Here is an 18,353-nt window from a genome sequence, read left to right as displayed (position 1 = left end):
TTGGTAACAGAACAGCGTCAGATGATCTTACTTAGAACACTCTTGACATGGAAAATGTAGGGTTTACTTGTAATTTAAAGGAGATTTTACGAAAGTCGTCAAAAGAAAAGTACATATATGGATCTCGTTTTCAGACTATGTTCAACTCCAGGAAGATTCCTAGCTGTTCATGTTCTACAATGAAGTGTAAAAATCCTCTGCTTATCACTCTGCGTTGCCCATACCGCAGAACAGACTTTAGGAGACCTGACAACAGACACTCAAGCACATACAATACTTCATCCTACTATGAGGATGAATTATGGGATGAACCGGTTACCTATTCAAGGACTATAAGAAAAGTTAGAACTCAAAGATATTCTCCCTTTCACTTCAGTCCATTAAGGTATGAAACGCCATCGGACAAATCAAATTCTGACATCTCTGTCATCCTTAATGAGTGTGTATAATCCAATCACTTAAAGTTGAGTAGTGTTGGCTTGGGCAATGCTGCAGTATATAGAACTTCAGCCAGTCAGCTAGCAGAGGAGGGTGGCCAGCAGGCAAGAACATCTGTACCAGTTTCCTCCAAGACCCAATCTTTTAAGAACATTATATCAGATCTGTGTATGAGTCTGCACTGAATGTTACAGAATGTTGCAAGAAAGACTGAGCAAAAAATGTCTTTCTACAAATACAGTTATTGTGTATGTTGTGACTGCAACGGCTGCCTAAATGTAGGAAAAACCCCAATACCAATATAAAGACACACAGAGGAGGGCCTCCATAACAACATGTTCCCATTAGAAAGGAGCGGTTCTACTATACAGTTATTGCGTATGCAGTGACTACAGGCAGGCAAGAACATCTGTACCAGTTTCCTCCAAGTCCCAATCTTTTAAGAACATTATATCAGATCTGTGTATGAGTCTGCACTGAAAGTTACAGAATGTTGCAAGAAAGACTGAGCAAAAAATGTATTTTTACAAATACTGTTATTGTGTATGCAGTGATTGCAACGGCCGCCTAAATGTAGGAAAAACCCCAATACCAAATATAAAGACACATAGAGGAGGGCCTCCGTAACAACATGTTCCCATTAGAAAGAAGCAGTTCTACTATACAGTTATTGCGTATGCAGTGACTACAACGGCTGCCTGAATTTTGGAAATACCCCAATACCAATTTAAACACAAATAGAGGTAGGCCTCGGTAACAAAATGTTCCCATTATAAAGGAGCAGGTCTCCTATACTTTTCTTTTGCAGTGACTGTAACAGCTGCCAACAATTTGGAGGCACTCCAATGCCCCTTGGAAGAGATGTAGAGGAGGGCCTCATGAAAAAAATATTAGTAAGTTGGTCTCACATACTGTTATTGCCTATTCAGTGAATGCAAGGCCTGCCACAAATTTGGAGGCACTTCAATGCCCCTTGGAAGAGACGTAGATATGGTGATATGGTCGATATGGTGGTGATATGGTGGTGGCGGATGAGGAGAAGGAAGAGGACAAGAGCAAATAAACAAAATCAGGAAGCGTATACCCAAGTCTGGGTGTGAAAAGGTGCAAGGGAATAGACCTCTCAAAAAAAAGACACTGAATTTGAGTTTATTTTCCGCTGCTATCATTCGGTGGTGTTTAGAAGTCTGGCCCAATCCAGCCCTTGTTCATTTTTATAAGAGTTAGCCTGTCAGCATTTTCAATTGACAGGCGGATGCGACTATCAGTTATAATTCCCCCTGCAGCACTAAAAACCCGCTCTGACAAAACACTAGCGGCAGGGCAGGCCAGGACTTCCAAGGCATAGAGAGCCAGTTCATGCCACGTGTCCAGATTGGATACACAATAATTATAAGGCACAGAGGAATCACGGAGGATGTTGGTATGGTTGGCAAGGTACTCCTTCAGCATCTTCGTAAAATGATCTCTCCTTTTGAGACTACCCCGCTCATCAGGGCCTGTGCGATGGTAGGGTCTGAGAAAACTGTCCCAGAACTTTGACAGCATTCCCCTGTCTCTGCTGGATTGTATTTGTGTCTCTCTTATCTGTACTCCTTGGTTGTCCTTGGAACTGTGACCTCTGCCGCCAGCATTTTCAGATGGGAATTTTTTAAATAATTCCGCAACAAGGGAAAAAGAGATAGAAAGTTCTCCTTGTAGCATGGGTCTAGAAGTGTCACCAACCAGTAATGACTGTCACGCAAAATTTGGAGAACGAAAGGGGCATGCGAAAAGCAGCATAACAAACTCAGCCATGTGTGCCAGATTGCTAACAGGCAAGACTTCCCTGTCCTCACCAAGAAGATGACTGACCATGCTCTCCTCCTCATCCTCCTTCTCCTCCCTCTCCTCAGACCATCCACGCTGAACAGACGGTATGACAGTTGTGTGGGTAGTACCGTCTATAGTGCAGGAAACTAGATCCTGTTCTTCCTCCTCCTCCTCTTCCTCCTCCTCCTCTTCCTCATTGTCACCCAATCCTCATTGGGATGAGATGAGGCTAGGCTGTGTGGAATCACCCTGTATGGTTCCTTTCTCCATCTCATCGTGCTCCGTCTGCAATACCTCCTTTTTAATTGTGAGCAGCAATCGTTTCAGAAGACAGAGAAACGGGATGGTGACACTAATTATGGCATCATTGCTGCTCACCATCTTGGTGGAGTCCTCAAAGTTTTGGAGGACTGCACAGATGTCTAACATCCATGCCCACTCTTGAGGTCTTATGTGCGGAGACTGACCTGAATACCAAAAAACGTTTTGATGTTGGTACTCAACAACTGCCCTGTGCTGCTCACAAATCCTTCCCAACATCTGCAACATTGAGTTCCAACTTGTGGGGACACCAGTCGGTGAGCTGGAAGCTGCAAATGTTGCTGAAGCACGGCAAGGGCGGCGGGAAGTTGTAGCGGACTTTTTTTTTAATACATCATTTTTATTAGGGTTTTCAGAAAAAAAAAATATAAATAAGCAGACAGGGCACAAAGTACAAGCATTAGTTTGTGCTTAGCTGGCACAACATATAAAACAGAGATTAAACATTAACATCTTAAAGTCATCATTGTCGAAACTAATAAAAGAATTAGATGCAGGTAACTATTGCATTCTGTTTTTCTCCCCTATTTTAGTTTATGTGTAATAGTCCCAAGTTGTTATTGAGATCCTCTAAAATATACCACTCAGTAGAAGTGAATGGTTCGACCATTTTTTTTTCCATTCAGGGAGCAACATGTTATAATAAACTGTTTCCACTTTATTAGATATTTTGCCAGCTTGCTGTTCCTTGTTACTGAGGGCATCTAGTTGTTCTACTCCCATAAAATTTTCATTTGGGCTGTCAACTCTGCTATGGAGGGAATGTTGTGGTCTAGCCAAAATTTGAGTAGCTGTTTTTTGCCAAAATGAGTAGAGTGTGGAGCAGTCTTGGGGGGCCTCCTATATTCTTTTTAGGATTCTCTGGGTTACTCCAATAATGTAATAGGGATATGTATGGAGAGAGGGTGTACCCTGGACCAGAAATAGTGTAAATCATGTCTGAGACCTGATCCCAATATAGTGTTGATTCAGTGCAGGACCATAGGCCATGCATGAGGTCAGAGTAGGGGTGATGACATTTAGAGCACGCAGTTAGTCTATTCGATAGCGGATCTTTTTTCGGTATATTAAAGGCGTAGGTAGCCCCATGTATTATTTTATATGGAGTTTCTCTCCATGTTTCACTTATAATGTACTTCCTAAATACCCTCCAACTTAATCTGATCTTAATGGGAATTTCCACGTCTTTCAATTGTTGCTTCCAATATTGAAAAAAAATGTCTGGATGCACCCCTAACAAATTAGATTTCATTACCGGATAGAGAGTAGATATTGAGGGGGTACCTATTGGAGATAGTAATATGACATCCTATTCGTTCTGGGAGGTCTCATAAGTAACATCTCTTAAGTTTGACATAACGGAAAGTCTGATTTGTTCATACTGAAAGCCATGTTGGAGAGGTAGTTTATATTTTCCCATACATTCTGAATATGTCAACCATCTCTGTTCGGTTGAGTGGAGGAGATGAGATATGTTATCCATACCAGCCTGTTGCCACATTCTGAAGGAAAGGCCATATTTTTTCCTAACTGCCTTCCATGCGGAGATGGTGTCTTTAAAAGTCACTGATCTTTTGATTGTTAGGTGTAGGGAAGTATATCGAGAGTGTAGAAGTGCAATCAAATTGAAGGGCTAAGCATAATCTGATTCCAACGTATAGTCAGAGTATGTATGTCTTTTATGGAGCCAGTCTATTATGTAGCGAAAGAGGCAAGCAAGGTTATAGTTCCTGATGCTTGGAAAATTAATGCCACCATCATCTTTCGATGACATAAGTTTGTCTAGATTAATCTTAGGACGTTTTCCCCTCCATACAAAATGACTAAAGGCCTTGTTAAGTGTATTTACGTTAGAATGTTTCAGTAGCAATGGTAGAGTTTGGAGTTGATACATAATTTTTGATGTACTGATCATTTTGACCAAATGTGCCCTACCCAAAATAGACAAGGGCAAATCTTGCCATGACTTTAATTGATTAGTGATTTTTTTAATGAGGTGTACAAAGAGGATGGCGAGAGACCTATTTTGATACCCAAATAAGTGATATAAGAGGGAGCTAAAGTTATATCATTGAAAGATCCTCTTGGGTAAAGTTTTATTCCTTTTTCAGTTAATGGAAGTATTTCACATTTTTTGACATTTATTTTAAACCCAGAATAAGCACCAAAATTTTTAAGTAAATCCATCACTATTGATAAAAGCAGAATGGGATCAGACATAAACTGAATGATATCATCTGCAAAAAAATCCGCCTGAATTGATCTTCTAGTAAATTGGATGCCTGAAAAGGTGTTTGGGTCTGACAGAATACGAGCTAAGGGTTACAGTGCTAGGTTAAAAAGTAGGGGAGACAACGGACAGCCTTGTCTCGTTCCCTTCTCATGGCGGAAGGGAGTGGACAGAAAACCCGGGGTATATATCTGAGCCTTTGGAGACATATATAGATTGCGTATATAGTTAAAGATGGGGTCTGTCAATGACATCTTAGTTAAGACCATGTACAGCCATTCCCAATTTATGTTGTCAAAGGCCTTTTCCGCTTATGGGGTGACAATCGCTGGGGAGTCTTTTAAGTTAGGCGAAGAGTGGATTTTATCCAGTGTCAACAGTACTTTTCTAATATTTAGCGTGGCAGAGCGACCTTTAATAAAGCGTGCTTGTACAGGGGATATGAGGTGAGGTAAAATGGAGGCCAGTCTGTCAGCCATTATTTTGGACATTATCTTAATGTCGGAATTTATGAGGGAAATTGGTCTGTATGAGCTGGAGGATAATGGATCTTGGTCTGGTTTTAGTAACAATTTAACGTAAGCCATATTTGCGGAAGGGAAAATGGGATCGCCTTGAGTTATTTTGCTAAAGATCGATTCTAATAATGGGAAAACCTCTTCCCTTAAAGATTTAAATAAATAAGAGGTGTAGCCATCTGGGCCAGGGGCTTTATTTGGTTTCAAATTTTTAATTGTATTAGTTACCTCTTCCAATGAGATAGGTTTATTCAATATAGATTTTTGTTCCTCTGAAAATAAAGGCAGCATGACCCTATCTAAGAGTGTACCGGAGAGGGGCATGATTTGTTTTGGATTTTTATATAAGTCCTTATAAAAAGAGCCTAGGATCTCATTAATTGATTTAGGGTTCATGTGGATTTCCCCGTGGTATTTCGAAATTGGAAAATTCCCTGTGGCTTTTTCAGGCCTCTAGCCAGATTGGCCATCATCTTCCCTGATTTGTTGCCAAATATATAAAAATATGCTTCTGTTTGGGATAGGTGGAATTTTTCTCTCATATCTGCGTATTGGTTGAAATCAGATTGTTTTTGAGAACAGTATGTTTTATTTAAAGGGGAAGTGCCAAGCTTGTTTCAGTTCAGAGGACAGTTCATCATACTTTCTAATAACTTTTTTTGTGAGGGAGAATGCATACTCCCAAATTTTCCCCCTAAGTACCGCCTTGGCCAATTCCCATCGTAGTGTGGGATCATTTTGGTGTGCTGAGTTGTGTCTGACAAGATTCTTGCCACCATATTTTGAGAGAGGAAACGAATGAATCATCATTGCAGAAATAATCTGGGAATCTCCATAAGAAATAAGAGCCCCGAGGGAATTTCTTTGATAGTTCCAAATTCACACGAGCATGGTCTGAAATAACAATATTATCAATATGAACAGTAATCAATTTAGCTAACAGGGAGGGGGAGATAAATATATAGTCAATTCGAGACCAGGAGTCGTTGGTGTGTGAGAAATGTGTGAATTCTCTGCTGCTAGGGTTTAGGAATCTCCATGAGTCGATTAGTTGGCAGGTGGACATAAGAGGCGCTAGCGCTCAATCATGCAAGGTTGTTGATTGCAAAGTACCAGCAATATTTTTCCTATCCTCGTGGACTGAAACCACCGAATTAAAGTCTCCACCTACTATTTTATTGGGAGTAGGGTCAAGCAAAAATCGAATCTCCAGTTGTTTAAAAAAAGATTTGTTTCCTATATTAGGAGCATATACATTATAGATAGAAAAGATTCCACAAGATGTGGATACTGTTAATTGTGCCAATATTCCCTCTCCATCTGTTTGCTGGCTTATGATGTGGTGTGTAAAATGTTTATTGGTAAGGATTAAGACCCCAGCTTTTCTATCTACAGACGAGGAAACATAAATGCCACCTACCCATAATTTTTTCATCTGGGGGAAATCTGCTTCCGGGAGATGTGTCTCCTGTAGGAGGGCTATGTCGGGTTTTAAACATTTTAAAGGCCTAAGGACTTTCATGCGTTTTTGGGGAGATCTCAAACCTTTAACCTTTCATGAAACGATAAACATATTCTGGAGCCATAAGAATAAACATGGCTGGTATGATACTTACAAGACTATGATGACATGTAGCTAGATTATATAATAAGGAACAATATTCGAACATGTAAAACAAACTTAAGTAACAAATAAACAAATTATTAGAAAATATCTGTCCTAGCAAGAGCGTAACATAGTAACATAGTAACATAGTTTGTAAAGCCGAATAAAGACTTGCGTCCATCAAGTTCGACCTGTTAGTTCTGTAATTGCTAAAGTTGATCCAGAGGAGGGCAAAAACCCCAAATGATTTAGCCAATCTTCACCTGAGGAAAAATTCCCTCCCGACTCTGAAACCAGCAGTCAGAATAAATTCCTGTATCAACCTACTATTTTATTTTATTTTTAAGTATACGCTGAAATCTGCCTGGTATCTAGAAATGCATCCAGTCCCCGCTTGAACTGGTGTAGTGAATCTGACATTACCGTCTCCTCACTCAGTGAATTCCATATTCTCACTGCTCTTACCGTAAAGAACCCCTTCCTATGCTGGTGCTGAAACCTTTTCTCTTCCAGTCTTAGTGAATGCCCTCTTGTTACCGTAATATCCCTCCTTTTGAACAAATCCCGGGCAAGATCTCTATACTGTCCCCTAACATATTTGTACACATTTATTATGTCCCCCCTCAACCCTCTCTTTTCCAGGCTGAATAGTCCTAGTTTTGCCAACCTCTCTGGGTATTGCAGTCCCTCCATTCCCTTTATTAATTGTGTTGCCCTCCTTTGTACCTTTTCAAGCTCATTTATATCCTTTCTATATATTGGGGCCCATAACTGAGCACAGTATTCCAAGTGTGGTCTGACCAGTGCTTTGTACAGTGGAAGAACAATGTTCTCATCCTTTGCAGCTATACCTCTTCTGATACATGCCATTACCCTGTTTGCCCTTACAGCAGCGGCCTGACTTTGGGCACTCCAATTTAGTTTGCTATCAATCAAGATGCCCAAGTCCTTCTCCATCTCTGAATTCCCCAATGATTTCCCATTCAGTGAGTACTGGTGACTTCCATTTTTCCTTCCCATATGTATGACCTTACATTTCTCCTCGTTAAACCTCATTTGCCATTTAATGCTCCACCTACCCAGCTTATCCAAATCCCTCTGTAGGTCTGCACTGTCCTCTTTTGTATTAATTGTTTTACATAACTTTGTGTCATCTGCAAATATTGATATTTTACTATTTATCCCATTGACTATGTCGTTAATAAAGATATTAAATAACATTGGGCCTAGTACAGACCCCTGTGGTACCCCACTAGTGACGCTTACCCAATCTGAGTATATTCCATTTATAACCACCCTCTGCCTTCTATCCCTTAGCCAGTTTGCTACCCGCTTGCAAACATTTTCCCCCAGCCCACTTTGTATCTGCTCACTAGGGATACCTTTCCACTGGGCTTAACTTCTGCCCGACCATGTGTATAAAACTACAAATTTCAATTTTTCCCCCTTTTTCTATGTTGTTTTTCAGCAAAATTGTTCTTCCATTTTGACCCCTTATTGATTCTAGTCTCCTCTCCCACCTCCCCCATGGAATATAATAACGTTAATCAAGATAGTAGAAGTCCGTAGAGGGAGAAGGGCGGAAGCAACTGCCTCCATACTACCTTTCCCCCAACACCTCCGGGTGTATAGAGGGAGAAGCTTGCAGAATCAACAATTGTTATAACTCTGGTCTCCTATGTCTCCTCGCCTCATAGATCCCTTTGAGGACCGCAAGCAAGAAGGAGTATCATCCTGGTGGATCTGGTGGCTCTGGCTAGGAGCCATTTTAGGAAGATTAGAGATGTCAGGGTGGCTGGAAGAGGTAGATTGTTTTTGCTCGCTACGGAGGAGGTAGTGGTCCATATAGGCCAGTGATATTGCTTAGAGATAGCCTTCGGCTAGGTGACAGTTTCAGAAACCGCTAAGTTGCCAGAATCAAGAGTCAGGTGATTGGAAGAAATGTGCGGGGGGGTGAACATGAACAGTTAATCAGAGCTCACATGGTCGACACCTGAACCGGAAGAATCACAGATTCATAGTTTGTAGATTGTAGCTACTGCATGGTAAGAAATGGAGAAATCACAAGAGCAGATTATCTACTGACCAGTAATAAATTGTGGATGCGGGGCTAGGGCTGCTTATTAAATGGCCATAGAAAACTTGGATGATATCACAAGGATAGCGAAGGAACAATAACTGTAATAAATTTGGGCTGTAGTTTCCTTGTGGTCCACAAGATGGCGCTCGGAGTAGATATTGATAAGTAGCTGTTTTACTACAAATGTCCACTTGATGGAGTTTAAATATAAAATAGGGAGCTCAGGGTTGTGAAGTCATCATCATTAGAAATTGCTTTTCAATTGTAAATATTCTTCTATTTTCTTATATGTTGCTCCTTTTATTCCTTGTTAATAATTAGAAAAAGTTCACGCTGAGAACATTAGATGTCACTAGAGATTTTTTGTTACCTGAAGTGCTATGCTTCAGCAGATTGAAAGGTGACTTTTCAGGGGATTAAAGATCTGTGGCTCTCAATGGATGCTAGGAAGAGAGATGTGCTTTTCCTTTGTAATTAAGATTAGTAGAGATGCAGTCAGTTAGGTTATTTGAGGCTCCTGTTTCAGTGTCCCTATATGTGTGGCGCAGGGCCAGCAAGATGGCGGCTGTTTGTGTGGCGGGAAAACCCCTGGCAGTCAGGACAGGACAGCTGGGGCAGATCCGCAGGGACTCACCAAGCCGCGGATTCAGCGTCTCCCAGCGCAGCAGCGGCACCCCTCCAGAGAAGACCGCGGACCCACCAGCAGCAGTGCAGCAGCCGGAAAGCACAGAGTCTAGACCGATAAGCTATTTGTGCCTGTGTCCGCAACTGACCCGCCTCTCTTCTACTCCTGTACCTGGGTCCTTGTAGTCACAGGCACCATCGGTATGGAAGTGGCGGTGCCTCACTCCGTGTGTCCCTCCGCTGCCGCCCCAGTCCGCAGCCGCAGCCGATCCAGATCGGGTCCCGCAGCCCGTCTCAAGCGCTCCTCCGCCGTCCAAGCAGGTCACGCCACAAATCCCATAGAGAGGAGAGGCCACGACTCCGGCCCTCCAGGTAGGCCCGAATTCACCGGGTAGTGCGGCGGCCTTCACTATGTACCGGTCCGCAACCGAGATGTCCAGAGACCTTTCTTGTGACTTTGGGCCATTGGAAGGGGGAAAAAAGCCTTTATAGGAGTTAATTTCAGCTAATTTCAGGGAGCCCCTTTGAAGTGCGACTCTCTCCCTCAGCAGCAGGACACGCTTCCCCTTGGCTGACTTTCTAAAATGTGCACACACATGGCGTACTTTGACAAGTAGATCCGGCAGATCCTGGTAAGTTTTGAGAAACCGCTGAACCACGAGGTTGAACACATGGGCCCGGCATGTTACGTGTGTGAGCACGCCTTGCTTCAGAGCCGCCACAAGGTTCTAGCCATTGTCACAAATGACAATGCCTGGCTGTAGGTTCAGTGGTGACAGCCACAGATCTACCAGCTCTTTCGGTGTGTGGTTTGTTGCCGCTTGGCCGAGGAAGTGCTGCAGTGCTTCGAGCTTCTGACTGATGTGGTCATTTCAGAGAAGGAGGCTGAAGAGGATGAGGAGGAGGAGTAGGTGCAGAAGCTGTAGAATGTGGGGGCAACCCTGATTGACCCAGAGCCCGTAATCCTCGGCGTCAGGAGGTCCGACTTCCACTATATTAACCCAGTGTGCCGTCAGCGAGATGTACTGTCCCTGCCCACAAGCACTTGTCCACGTGTCCGTGGTTAGGTAGACCTGCCCAGTAACTGCGTTGTTGAGGGAACGGCTAATGTTCTGGGACATGTGCTTGTGTAATGTGGGGACGGCACACCGGGAGAAATAGTGGCTGCTGGAGACCGAGTACCGAGAGATGGCCACTACCATCAGGTTGCGAAAAGCTTTCGTCTCCACGAGCCTAAAAGGCAACATTTCGAGCACAAGCATTCGCAAAATGTGTGAGTTTAGTAGTGTGGCCTGTGGGGCGATCACTGTGGATTTACGCTCCAAGGACTGGGGTAGGAACAACTGAACACTGCGCTGGGACAAGGACGTGGAAGCTGATGGTGGTAGTTGCTAGTGTTCAATGACAGGTGCAGGGCAGGAGGCATCTTCACATGCGCCATGGAAAGGGGATTGGGGTGCACGCACAACAGCAGAACAAGCAGTGGTGTCACCCACAGACACTGTTTCTGGACCCTGACGTTCAGCCCACTTAGTCGGGTGCTTTGCTATCATGTGCCTGAGCATGCTGGTGGTGGTCAGGCTGCTAGTTTTGCTACCTCTGCTGATGTTGGCCTGGCAGATGGTGCAAATGGCCTTTTTGGGGTTATCTGCAGAGTCTTTAAAAAATAACCAGACTCGGGAAGACCTAACCGTTGTACTGGCAACTTCTGTCGTGTTGGTGTTCCGCGGAACGGTTGCCCACCTTGTGTCTGTGGACAACACACTGCTTGTTCCTGCCTGTTGTGGTGCTATGACTCCCTCTCCCTGTTTGCTGCTGTCCTCGCTCTGCATGTCACCTTGCCAGGTTGGGTCAGTGACTTCATCGTCCACCACCTCGTCTTCCATTTTTGCACCTTGGTCCTCCTCCTGACTTTCTGGCAATTGTGTCTCATCCACCTCTTGTGACAGTAATTGTACTTTCCCACCGTCACCTTCGTGTGGCCGTTGCTGCTCAAATATTTGGGCATCGCTACATGCATTCTCCTCTTGCCCCGCTTGAAACTCTGCCAGGCGAGAGACCCAACTCTATAAATGGATAAGTGAACAACAAACAGCTCTTTGGAGTGTCCAAGTGTGGGATCAGTTGTCTCCGGACACTCGGCATAGTTGGAGGAATGAGGATCAAGGTGAGGAATATGCGGTCCAGACTCACGGCTACTGAGACTTGACAATCCGGAAGAAAGAGTGGTGGTGGCAAAGTGACTGGAAGCATTATCTGCTATCCATCCAACAACCTTTTGACACTGCTCTGAGTTCAATAGTGGTGTGCTGCGGTCCCCTAGTAATTGGGACAGGTAGGTCGAGCGACAAAATGTGAGTGTTTGTTGTGGCACAATTTCAACTTGCCCAAGGCCTTGGCCTCTGCATGCACCATCACCATCACGTCCACTTCCCCGTCCCTTGGCAAGCGCCTTTCCCATTTTAAATAGAGGACAATATTTTGCATGGCCGCTACAAATGGCTGGTTTTGTACCGCAGTTATATGTGATACGTCTGACGGGCGCCCACGGTTTTAAATAGGGGGTTTGTTGTTTACTATTATTCACAGTGACCATGTGTGAATAGCTTCATTGACACATTGCTACAAACGTTAAATGGAAGTCAATATTTTCCACGGTCGCTACAAATGGCTGGATTTGTACCGCAGTTATATATGATATGCCTGACGGACGCCCACGGTTTTAAATAGTGGGCTTGTAGTTTCTTATTATTCACAGCGACTACGTGTGAATAGCTTCACTGACTCACTGCTACAAACTGTAATTGGAAGACAATATTTTCCATGATTGATTCAAATAACTGGATTTGTCTTGCAGTTATATAGTTATATGTGATACTTCTGACGGATGCCCACGGTTTTAAATAGCGGGCTTGCAATTTCCTATTGCTCACAGCGACCACGTGTGAATAGCTACACTGACACACTGCTATAAACTGTAAATGTAAGAAAATATTTTCCACGGTTGCTACAAATAGCTGGATTTGTACCGCAGTTATATGTGATATGTCTGACAGACGCCCACGGTTTTAAATAGCGGGCTTGTAGTTTCTTATTATTCACAGTGACCATAGATTCACTGACACACTGCTGCCAAACTGTAAATGAAGGATAATAATGTCCACGTTCACTACAAATTTCTGGACCCTCTTGTGCTGTATACACTGCCACAAACCCTGCCTGCCTGACTAACTCCTGCTATCACCACTGAATATATGCAGCTGGATTAGTCCTCAGAAGTACTGTTAGTTAAGGATATATATATATATATATATGCATATATATATTATATATATACACTCCTGGAGTACCAATAGCTATATCTAACTATTGCACCGCCAATTCTGTCCTCACACAGCAGCAACTCTCCCTACTCTGCCTGTCTGAAGGTTAGACTGTGACAAGCCTAGCGTCACCAGGTCTTATATAGACCTGATGACGCTATGCAGCCAGCCAATCACTGTAATGCCACAACCAAGATGGCTATGGCATTACAGCGAGTGGCAGACAATTCCTGCATGTTCATTGACTCTCTAAAGAGCGCCGAACATGCAGGGAGGGGACCCGAGCTTCTGCCCGAACATCCTGGAAATACTCGCCAAACGATGAGCATCTCAAGTAGTGAGATGCTCGGGCGAGTATCGAGCAGTAGCGAGCAAGCTCGCTCATCACTAGTCCCTATATATAGTTTTATAGTCCCTATATATAGTATTCGCATTTCTGTAGCTATGAAAGCCTACCTAATATACGGGATCCATGTCTCTAGAAGCACGAGCTGAGCACAATGTACGGATACTACAATTTACTGGCACTACAATGGCAGATTTGCAATTTTCAGTTAGCAACATTCACTGCTGCTTTTTCTGGAAAACATCAATAGAGTCATAATCGACACTGCACCTATAGATAAATTCCCAGAAGGGTGTAATTTGCAAAATGGGGTAACTTGTAGGGGGATTCTGCTCTTCCTACACTTAGGGGCTCTGCATATGGAGTCCGCAAACTATTCCACGATTATTTGTTCTCCAAGAAGTCAAATAATGCTCCTTCAATTCCCAGTCTTGCTATGTGGCTAAGCAGTACTGTACAGTCACATATGGGGTAGTGCCACGTTTAGATGAAATTGTGTGACAAATTTTAGTGGCATTTTTACCCATTTCCCTGTGTGACAATGTAAAATCTGGGGCTACAACAACATTTTTGTGTAAAAAATGTAATTATTTTTCTTCACCACCAAATGGTATAAAATTCTGTGACACACTCTTTGTGCCAAAATGATCACTGCACCCCTAGATAAATTCATTGAGTGATTTGTAAAATGAGGTCACTTATGGGTGGCTCTGCTGTTCTGGCACCCCAAGGGCTTTGCCAATGGAACATGGCAACCTCAAACCATTCAGCAAAATGTGCACTACAATATGGCTCTCCTTCCTTTGTGAGCTTTGCACTGTGGCTCAAAAGTAGTTTACAACCACATATGAAGAATTTGTGTACTCGGGAGAAATTGCTTAACATATTTTATAGTCCATTTTATCTTATTATTCCTTTTGAAAATTGAAAACTTAGGGCCCAAGTAACATTTTAGTGGAACAAATTGTAATTTTCTATTGACTCAGCCCAATATTATACAATTCTGTGAATCTTCTGAAGGTTAAAAATGCTCATTACATCACTAGATGAATTCCTCAAGAGGTGTGGTTTCCAAAATGGGGCCACCAGTGGGGGTTTATGCTGTTTTGGCACATCCAAACAGTAGTTTTCCACCACATATGGGCTATCAGGGTACTCATGATAAATTGCACAACAAATTGCATGGTCTATTTTCTCCTGTTGCCTTTGTAAAAATGAAAAATTTGGGGTTGAAGCAACATTTTTGTGGGAAAAATGTGTTTTCCATTTTCACAGTGCAATGTTATAAAATTTTGTGAAGCTCCTGTCAGTTCAAGGTGCTCACTACACCTCTAGATAAGTTTCTTGAGGGGTGTAGTTTCCAAAAAAGGGTCACTTGTGGGGGTTTCCACTGTTTAGGCACATCAGGGGCTCTGCAAACACGATATGTTGTCCGCTATCTACTCCAACCAATTTTGTACTCGAAAAGTCAAATGGCACTCCTTCCCTTTCGAGCCCTGCCATACCACCCAAACAGTAGTTTTCCTCCACATATTGGGTATCGGTGTACTCAGGAGAAATAGCACAACATATTGTTTGGTTCTTTTTCTCCTGTTACCCTTCTAAAAATGCTAAATTTTGGGGCTAAATGAACAATTTTGTGTAAAAAAATTAAAATGTTCATTATTTCTTTCCACATTGCTTTAATTCCTGTGAAGAACCTAAAGGGTTAGTAATCTTCTTGAATTGTTTTGAGCACTTTTTCAGGCGGGCAGTTTTTAAAATGGTGTAACTTTTGGGTATTTTCTGACATATAGGCGCCTAAAAGTCACTTTAAATGTGATGTGGGCCCTAAAAAAACGGTTTTGTAAATTTTGTTGGAAAAATGACAAATTGTTGATAAACTTTTAACCCTTCTGTCAGTGAAATATTGAGAAATATTGAAAATATTCTTTCCTTCTTCCCCTGAAGCCCCTCTTACCTTCTCCTATAGCATTTGTCCAGAGATAACAATTGACAGTGTCTCCTATGCAAATTAACACTCCAGGCTGCTGCCTGTATGCAAGTCTCAGCACACAGGAAAGGTGTCTAGGTAGACAATTTCTGAGAGCTTCTACAAAACCCTTTTAGCATGCAAATGTGTTTTCCTCTGACACAGAGAGAAGGACATAGCTCATTGAGTTCAAAGACACAAATAATTAAGACAATTCCCCAGCTGCAGACTGCAGGATTTTTGGAGCCAATACAAAATATGGAATAACTAAACTTCCATACATCTGATAATAACGGGACCTATATTTTTAGTGGCAGGGTCAGCCAAGGAACCATATGCTTATTTTTCCATTGCTGTAAGCCCCTTCGGGGAGCGATAATGCAAAAGTACCAGAATAGCAGATCACAACTACATCATGTGTGGTCACTAAAGAATGGTAAATTCATGATAGAAAATATGGTACCACTTTTGAGCTTCTGGGATCAACCAGCGATAAGTTATCCCAAAAAATAGATTTTTAATACCAACATGAAGGGTGGAGCCCAAGCCCACATGATGTCATCACAGGGGTATATGGGCCAATCTTCCCCTTTGGCAAAAGAGAGCTGACGGAAGATTGATCAATATTCATTGTGGAAGTATATAGTTATTATATGCAATGGATCCTCTTCGATAACAGTCAAATCAGAGGAAAGCTCCCCTTTAGCTATATTGAATTGTTTCAGTGATCGTATAGTAAGTTTCTGCTTTAATCCTTGTTATTTTGTGTACTGCTTATGTATTGTATTGTCTCCTTTTGTAAAATCTTTTGTATATTTTTCCTAAACACTGCCTCCCTTTTGGATTAAATATAAAATTTAATAGTTCTGTTTCTTTTGTCCTGTAATCGTTCCCTTCCCCGAAGCCATATGCTACCAGAACGCAGGCATCTGACCAGGCCTGTATTATATTTCAAACTCGGCCGGTGATGGCAGCGAATAATATTAATAATCGGGCTATTGGGAAGCTGACAGTGACCGTACGGAGGTCGTAAACACTTATTTCATGCGTTGGACTTCAGTGGTGTGACGCCATACGCTCACTGGTCGCTTGCCGATATCTCCAAAGTGAGTAGTGGGGACCATGTGCTCGGGGGTCAGAGTGACGGCACGGTGAGATATTGTGTGATCTCCCCGGTGTCGTCTCTGTGAGTCCCTGACACCGTCTAACTTCCTATAAACAAAAATTATGTTTAAAAAATTATAGTGATGTAAAGTAAACATATGGGAAAGGTTATTTATAAATTATTTTGTGCAACATGACTAATTGATTTAATGATATAAAAATTGAAAGTTTGAAAATTGCTAAATTTTCATCAAAATTTGGATATTCTCACAAATAATCACAAAAAAATGCAACCTAAATTTACCACTATCATAAAGTACAATGTGTAACTAATAACAGTCTCAGAATCACTGGGATTCGTTGAAGTGTTATTACTTCATAGTGATATTGGACAGAATTGTAACATTTTGGTGAAGGGGTTAAACAACTTGGTAGAAACTAATCCAACTGTCTCCGGTATAGGCAACTTAAAATGCACCTTTTTTTAAATACAAGGCAAACAAAATGTAATCGTCATCCAACTGCTAATATAAGTCTAATGTTATATTACTGGCTTTATTTTGTAGATGTTTTGTATACATCTTGCGTAAATAATTATAATTTTTCTAAAATAAAGCCATTACAATTTACCTTTTTTAACTCTGTCTGGCATTGCTTCATCTTTCTGAATGCGATCTGCATTAACATGAACAAGGTATTGGATATAAGTCATATTGTATAATTATTTTAATTATTAGCAGAAGTATATTGTAAAACCCAAAAATAGGTTTGTATTTGAATAAAATTTGTGTTCTTTGCAAAAATTAGAGTTCCCTCTTTAAACACTACGGAAAATAGAAACAAGAAAATATCTGGACTGATCAAACTACATAAATATTTAAAACTTCCCCTTATTACATTCTGCCACACAGAAAATGAAAACCATCTGACATTTAGTCATAGGCTTTCCTAATAGTTTACAGAGAAGAGGAAGACATGTAATAGTTAGGAAAACATTACAGCTAATTAGTTTTTTGTTTTCTTTCTCATTTTCTCAGATTTATTATGGGTGTTAACCTAAATTATGGAAACCCCCTTACCAAGAAAACAGGTCAAATGACTGTTACCATGTTTATATTTGTTACCATGTATGAGTTTATTTATAAAACTATCCACAGATCCAATGTAGCATGACAATATGTGCTCGGTACAACAGCTTCCTGAGTTACCGCTAAGTTGCATCCAATTCACTATAATTGCATATTGAGTATACATAATGTTCTTCATCCTTGGATGAGAGCAATTCATTACTTAGCAAATGGATTTAACAAGTCATCTGCCAAATTAATCCCTTTATCGAAGTGATAAGCACCTCTAGTGCATTATAAGAGGCAACACAGAACACTTAGAAACCCTCTGTTCTCTGCACAAGTGGTTCTCCAATATTATATTGTGGTTTACTCCTCATCTAACAAAACTTGTGCAAATTAAGCAACTATTATATGAATTACATACTTTGGAGCTTGTCAAAGACTCTAATAATCAGCTAAATGGACACAAAACCATCTTATTGTTCATCTATCAGAAGGTTTCTCACATTCATTAGGGCAGATTTACTTATTCTGTCCAAACTTACATCTCCATTTTTAGTGTAAACCTAGACTAGAATGTATCATATATATCAGTGACTCGTGCTGAAAGCCCAAAGTGTCTAAAGATAAACCAAACTTATCAAAGTTGACACCACCTATTGCTTAGTTGCCTTTGAGCAAACATTCTTCTCCAAAGTTTTGACAAATGGTTTTGCATCTCGAACTCACCCCTTCAGAGAAAGATAATGCCTTTTCTCTGCTAAGTTACACCCCTTTGTTGAGCAAAAAGTGTCTAAACATATAACAATTCAGATATAAAGCATAAAAAAAGTTATCCAATATAGAACTTTTTTTTCTCGGGCATGGATGAAATAAAAACTGCTGACAAACTCACCTTCAGCATCCCTG

The 18,353-nt window shown here is 41.6% G+C and overlaps 1 protein-coding gene across 1 annotated transcript in view; it reads right to left on the bottom strand.

Annotated features, from left to right (window-relative positions):
* The window catches only part of PRG4 (proteoglycan 4), a 200,575-nt gene that overhangs the window by 138,309 nt on the left and 43,913 nt on the right, over window positions 1-18,353 (bottom strand). Inside the window, exon 5 of the mRNA XM_073642978.1 lies at window positions 17,005-17,049. Coding sequence (XP_073499079.1) covers window positions 17,005-17,049 — 45 coding nt within the window. The remainder of the gene's footprint in view (window positions 1-17,004; window positions 17,050-18,353) is intronic.

The sequence above is a fragment of the Phyllobates terribilis genome, unplaced genomic scaffold, assembly GCF_046119375.1.
Source record: "Phyllobates terribilis strain yellow unplaced genomic scaffold, ASM4611937v1 Scaffold_8__6_contigs__length_399053987, whole genome shotgun sequence".
NCBI classification, from domain to species: domain Eukaryota; kingdom Metazoa; phylum Chordata; class Amphibia; order Anura; family Dendrobatidae; genus Phyllobates; species Phyllobates terribilis.
This window is presented reverse-complemented; position numbering and strand designations above follow the sequence as displayed.